The following is a 6,972-nucleotide window of genomic DNA, read 5'->3' as shown; positions in this document are numbered from 1 at the left end:
ATATATATATATATATATATATATATATATTTAAATATTAGTTCCTTTAAATAATTATATACGCTAAACCGTTAGCTTTAGATCTTGTTATGCCGTTTGAAGCTCTTGTGTAGTTCAAACTCTTGCTAAGTTTCGAAACGAGATGTCGAATCGCATGCGATCGGCATTCGCGATTATTTGCAAATTATTTGAAATCGCATTCCGTCCCAGTGACGATGCGATTCTTTTTTTTAAATCTCACGTTATCCTTTTTTTCATTTCGAGACGCGTTATTTCCCGGCGTAAGTCGGATTCTTGAAGGTGGAAGTCGCTTGCTTGTAGATTGGATTCTCTCCCTAAAGCGAGCAAAACGAATATTTTATACTAATTTGTACGGTATAAATCTTACAAAAAGTAGTACTTGAGATTTTGATAATTAATTTCATTGTATTATCTTTTTATTAAATTATATACTTTACTCCATTTTTTATATTTTATTGCATTACGAGTCCTTTAATGCCTTTTAATTTTTTAATTATACTTTTTCAAAAAAATAATTACAAACTCAAGATTTCCCTCTATTTTTGGTAAAAATTGATTTGAGAAGTTTAATTCTTAAAAGCTCGATCTGATTATGGTTTATAATATTAGAAATACGAACCGTGTCCCATTTCGCCATCATTCTCTCCTTTTCAAATCGGGCGAATTCTCGTCTATCGTGTATAGTCGTCAGCAGCTTCCACAGCAATAGCAATGCGAGACCGATCAAGACCACCGCCGCGATCACGCCTAGCACGATGCCGAGCATGTAGACCTGCGGCGGGCACTCACGCTCGTTCTGAGCGCGCACTTGCAGGCAATTGGTCTCATTGTAGTAGTAGACGAAGTTATACTTGCAGTCGTCCTCGTCCGTGCCAAAGCATGGCACCTCGTCGTTGTCCACATCGACGATCACTGTCTCGACTCCCTCAGGTACAAATTCCTTGCAATTCCTCGCGCATTCCTCCGGAACGCTGTAGTTTCCGGTGCCGTACATCTGGCACTGTACACAGGGTTTCAGCTCTTCACAGCGACTTGGGCAGGTCGGGCACTTATTGCAGTGTTTACCGGAATACCGAATGCTGCCTTCCTCGTGACAGATGCACTCTCCGCAAATACAGTCACCCTTTATAAAGAAAAAGATGAGATTTTATGATATAAGATAAATCTCTTAATTTTTATATATAATATTTCTAAATTTATAACGAAATATTCTCTTCTTTAATTATTAAAATAATATATAAATATAAATATAATTATTATATTTCACTGTAATTAAAATTATATATATCAGAAAAGAAGTATTAAATAGTAACTGTAGTTTTCTGTCGTCACATACTTCCAATCACTTACATGACCTGAGCAGAGCACACCGTTCGTAGTTCCTGGCGCGATGCAGGAATCATTAGAAGACCTGCAGTTGCAGGATGGTCCGGTCCAGCCAGAATTACAGACACACTGACCGCATTCGCAGGTGCCATGATCAGAGCAGAGCTTACCTTGATCACGATCACAAGAGAAATTGTCGCACTCGCAGAAATGTCCTGATATTATCTGTAAGAATATAAATCTATATTGCAAATATTCTCCACGTGAGTATTGTTAATTACATTTATCTATTCCATTTTTTTTTACTTCTAATTGTACCTGTCTTCTTTTCTTTACATTTTCTTATATGTCTTCTGCTGTGTGTATTGTTACTTGGGATAATAATTAATAAGATATTAAAAATAAATAAATAAATTTTGCAATTATAGATACGAAGGTTAAAGATCATACCAATCGGTGGAGAAAAAAAAAAAGATTAAAGAAAAATGTATCATATAAGAATTTATTTGCTAGAGAATTCAGGAAATACCTCTTCCGGATTCTCCCGCTCCTCGCACTCGCATTGACCGCAGGCGCACGTACCACGGCCGGAGCAGTCGACGAGGGAGGTGTTGTCAGGACGACAGGATTGGAAGTGCTTATCGAAACCAGTGAGCTCCTGGTGTGAGCTACACTCGCAGTGTTTGCCGAAAAATCCATCGTAACACTCGCAAACACCGCACTTGAGTGTGCCCATGCCATTGCATTCGGGTGCATGTTCCTCATACATGTGACCTTGACGCTCGCACTCGCAGTCGCACAACATCTCCAAATTCACGGTGAGGGTCTCGTTGATACCGACCTGAAAAAGAAGTCCGATTAATACAACAATGCTAAAGTAAAAAATATAAAAATAAGAGAAATATACAGGGTGTGTCCCACGTAACTGTAATCACGATTTTTCCGACACTTCCGATAATCTGACAAAAATTATTTTGAATAAAAGTATTAGTCAGTTGACTACAATTGTTTTCAATTGACTACAAATTGCAATATTAAAAATATTTGCAAAATTCTTTTTAGGAAAAAAGTCAAGGTCACCCTAATTTTTTTAAATGGTATAACGTATATTTTACTTAATAATATTGTAATTGATGTCAAGATGAGTTCAATGACATACTATACTATGACCTTGAGATGGCCTTAAAGTTAGACGTGTGGAATCAATGAACGAAACCGTTTTCGTGAAAAATTATTTTTTATATTAAACTTTACATATTTTTCATTATATTGCTCAGTAAAAATGTATCTGAAGACAAATTGAGGAATCAACGTAGCCATTTCTGAATTCGTGATATTCTCAAATGTAGTTCATAATTTATTACATACATGTACGTATGTATACGTAGAAAAAAATGTTAATATAATTTGTAGTACTTGTAATATAGTTCAAACGCCGTCACGATAATTCTTTGTGTTCTTAGTTTATCATTAGAGCAAATCATAGTTCAGTCTCAATTTGTTGAAAATATATTCCTATAATAAGAAAGTTGATATGCTGCTTATATAAAAATCTTTTTCTACTGCATAATATGTGTCTATATAAAATTTAATACAAAAAAAAATAATTTTTCACGAAAACGTTTCCATTCATTGATCCCACATGTCTGATTTCAAGATCATCTCAAGGTCATAGTACAGCAGGTCATTGACTCGTCTTGACATTAGTTACGTTAATATTATGAAGTAAAAAAAATACGCTATTTAAAAAAATTAGAGTAATCTTGACTTTTCCTAAAAAAAAAATATTTTGCAAATTTTTAATATTGCAATTTGTAGCCAATTAAAAACTAATTTTTTATTCAAAATAATTTTTGTTAGATATCGGAAAAATCATGATCACATTTACGTGAGACATCCTGTATAAATGTAGAAAACAAAAAATTAACTGATATAGTTTTCTAATTGACCAGTTAGATTTGCATAATGATTCGATTTACCGGATAAATATCAAACTTCTGTTTCCATTCCGATCTGTTGGCCGGACAGCTGGTAACCTCGATCTCTGCAACGAACTCCACTTTCGTACCGACTTTCAATCCGTCGCATTTTGACGTCTCAATCATTGGTCCAGTGCCCAAGCAGCTTGAGAAGTATTTTACCTTGATTGCACTGCTGGCTGTGTCTTTCATCTCCACCGAGCTTGAGATAGCGTCGTACTGTTCGCGGATCAGTTCCACGACGTTGCTGGAATCATCTGAGAGTTTACCAGCAAAGGAACCTTCCACCTGCTTGGTCAGTCGCTTGTAGACATTGATCTGTTCCTCAGTGACCGCCCATATGACGTTTATCGCGTTCTGCTTCACCTTCAGGTTGATCTGCGAGATGCTCGGATAGTCTTGCAGAGACGAGTGAGTGTACATGCCACTGGTATCCAAATGGCAGAGACCGTCATTCGGTTTGATAATACCACCCAGCTTGCCGTCGCCCGCGTAGTGAAAACCGGCGTCTGTTGAGAATACCAACAGCCGGCGCGCCTTCTCGCGCCAACCGATCTGATTCCGGCAAACTATCGCCTGCATGATCGCGTCAAACCCACCCTCTGGGGCATCAAGGTTGCCGGATACTGACGCGTTACGTACTAATCCCTGTAAACAAGAATGTCTCACTAGAAAAATCGGTAGAGAATAAGATTTTTTATTAGTTTCACAATCCAGAATTAATGAAAGTCTTTCTAAATTTAGAGAATTGTAAAATTAAACTACATAGAAATGGATTACAGTTAGATTTATTAAGTCAATTAGATTTGTATGTATGATTTAAAATTTGTGCGTTATGCTAAGATATGGATATTTATGTACCGCAAATTTGCTTGTGTCCTGAGAAAGCCTCATGATATTCTTGTATCCGTAAGGCGCCGCGCAACCGTCACACGGTTCGATAAGACTAAGAGATTAAAGATTTAAAAAATGAGTAATGGCACATTGGACAGCGTGGTACAGTTTCTTCGGTTTATCTCGAGACTTACGATTTCGGCACCGTATTGACGTACGGCATCACGACTTTGTCGACAAAGCTACCGAAGCCCAGACGAAAATTGCTCGTAATCTTGCTCATACTCTCGACCAATAACTGGCCCAAGTCAGATAGTTTTTTCTTATCGTCCTCCATAGATTTGCTCAGATCCATAAGATAGTAGAGATCGACAGGATAATCCTCTGCTTGCGAATAAGCGAAATGCATTCCGTAAGCTTCATCTAAAACAAATTTATATATCAAGTTGATAAAATAAAATATTCACAATTTTAATTTTATCTTTTATTTTCAAGTAATAATAATAATAATAATTTACTTATTCTGAGCTTTAGATTGACTTCTTGCGGCCACATTTGCACAGCTTCTTGCCTTCTGCTTCCACTACCGCCCCAACTCTCTTTATGAGAATGTGAAGAAGACGAGCTGGAAGATGAAAAATTGGAATATGAACTCTCGATGCTACCATATCCTCCTACTCCTCCGCCACCAGTGGCGTAACCACCCTTTGTCAAGTTTCGATGTCGCAGCCTAATGAAGACGATGTCTGGGTTCCATGTGTGCTCAGAAGGACACGTCGCAGATATTTTAGTATTGATGTTTGGCAGGAAGCACCTTTTCTCCGGGAATTTCTATGAAAGCAAAGCTACTTTAGAATCCATATTAATAAAAATATCAAATTGCTAATTTACTCATCTTTCTATTAATGAAAGAACTACATAAAGAGAAGGTATAAGAATTTTTGATCAAACTAATATAGACTTACTGGTGCTGCGCACCAAGCGCAATGTGGAGTCTGTATGCATTCATGACATGTCTGTTTACTGATACATGGATTCATGCCAGTCAATCTCTCTGGAGGAGGAGGAGGAGGATAGTTTGCTTGCACAAACGAGGCCGATAGGCTCACCACTAGTACCCCTAACACGAGGATCCATCTTGAGCTGCCGAACATTCTGCAAAATCGTAGATAAGCCACAATTAATCTTTTGATTTAAACATTTACATAAACAAATATTTAAAAAATAAGAAAAGATAAGAAATTAAACATTTTGCAAAATCGCAGGTATATAATATATACCAGTACACGCTAATGCATCCAACCAAATTTATTATAAGAGGGATCTGTGTCAAAAAGAGTTTTCAAGTTGACAGAGTAACATGATTCAGATTACATTAAGATAACCATCTCAAATTAGAAGAGACAGTCTTAAATTTTTATTCTCCGTTCTACTTTAAATTAATTTCCAAATTAAGAACGTAATTATGAATTTTTTCTCTTTTGTGAAAACAATAAATATTACATATAATTTTAAAATAAAAAGTCTGAAGAATTTTGATTTATTTAAAAGAGCGCAAATATCGTTTACAAAATATACTCAGTAGAATTAAAAAAAAAAAAAAAAAAACAAAATGTAATCTCGTAACTTGATGTAATTTTTGTTATAATCTCATGTAATGTTATACTTGTGTTAATTAGTTATTTACAAATGTAATATTATTCATAAGGTATTCATTAACAATTATAAAAACGTTTATCCATTAAAATTTAATTACGACACCACTGATTTTTGCTTAATGTTCCACTCTCCCGTATTAAGGAGTTGGTCACCTTAGATTACATACGATTTCACTTCCATTTCCAGGGAATCGTTTCGACGCGAAACAGAAGAATCGCGATCGAGTCTTACGATCGGCCGGGAACTGCCTAGTCGTGCACGACGTGCACCCTCCGCTGCTTATTCATACGACGGAGACGATGCCGTCATCTTTATATTTGCCAAGCATCATCACTCCGATGTCTGCTCGCGTGTGCGACCGAAGTGGACGATAAGCGGCAGAGTTCGTGTCGTAAGTTGCAGTCAAGAGAGGCAAAGAGGAAGCGTGCTTACTTATTTCCGTGAGATGGAGTGTCTTTCCTCCTTCCTTTTTTTATCCTTCTCCGTGTTGTCCTACAGCATCACAAGCGTAATGTTTGGTTTGATGTTTCCCTCGTCGTCACTTGGGATCACCATAAATGGCAATCCACCAAACGAACGCACCGACGCGCACGCAACACTCCGTAGGGAGTGTTCGCTTCTCTCGTTTCTCGCAGTTTCTCGCAGTTTCTCGCAGTTTCTCGCGTCGCGTCGCAGGTAGCGCTGCGTCCGGTCCGTTGTGAGCACTGCTACGGTCACGCGGCATCGCGGATTGGTCTGCTACCCGCCGCGCAATTAGCTGCGTTCAGCTCGTTGCGAACGCGCCTCGAAGTTTTCTGAAGATTAAATAAAATATACAGAGTATTTCATTTCATTCTTAACGAATATTTCAAACATATTCAGAAAAGTCTATGATATAGATGGAGACGTACAATCGTGACGTTTCTATATTATACAACTTTACATATTTTCAAAATATTTAATTAATTGCCTAGTTAAGACTAAAATAAATCACTGTATATATTTAGATGAATTTTTAACCAATATTAATTTAAGTTATTGAAATTTACTATAAAATCTTTTAAATTATATTATATGTTGTTGTGTGTAATTATAGCTTAAAATTCTTCATACAAAATACAAAGGATTTTTACAAAAATTTTGGTTAATTTTTTATTTGTTTCGATTAACAAAC

At 36.7% G+C, this 6,972-nt stretch overlaps 1 protein-coding gene across 2 annotated transcripts; it reads right to left on the bottom strand.

The window, feature by feature from the left end:
* Positions 1–46: 46 nt before the first annotated feature.
* LOC108754908 (integrin beta-PS) lies at positions 47–6,472 on the bottom strand. 2 transcript variants are annotated; one of them, XM_018497568.1, is made up of 10 exons: positions 5,986–6,227; positions 5,126–5,315; positions 4,679–4,991; positions 4,355–4,583; positions 4,188–4,272; positions 3,327–3,974; positions 1,877–2,188; positions 1,372–1,572; positions 641–1,144; positions 47–335 (listed from the first exon to the last, which is right to left on the bottom strand). In XM_018497568.1, exons 1-10 carry the CDS (start codon positions 5,997–5,999, stop codon positions 270–272), a joined length of 2,562 nt encoding a protein of 853 aa, XP_018353070.1. In that variant the 5' UTR covers positions 6,000–6,227; the 3' UTR covers positions 47–269. The 2 variants fall into 2 exon arrangements, with proteins under 2 accessions (XP_018353070.1, XP_018353071.1); XM_018497569.1 differs by lacking the exon at positions 5,986–6,227 and adding an exon at positions 6,252–6,472 and having other exon boundaries at positions 256–335.
* Between the last annotated feature and the right edge of the window lie 500 nt (positions 6,473–6,972).

The sequence above is a fragment of the Trachymyrmex septentrionalis genome, unplaced genomic scaffold, assembly GCF_001594115.1.
Source record: "Trachymyrmex septentrionalis isolate Tsep2-gDNA-1 unplaced genomic scaffold, Tsep1.0 scaffold82, whole genome shotgun sequence".
In the NCBI taxonomy this organism is placed as follows: Eukaryota; Metazoa; Arthropoda; class Insecta; order Hymenoptera; family Formicidae; genus Trachymyrmex; species Trachymyrmex septentrionalis.
This window is presented reverse-complemented; position numbering and strand designations above follow the sequence as displayed.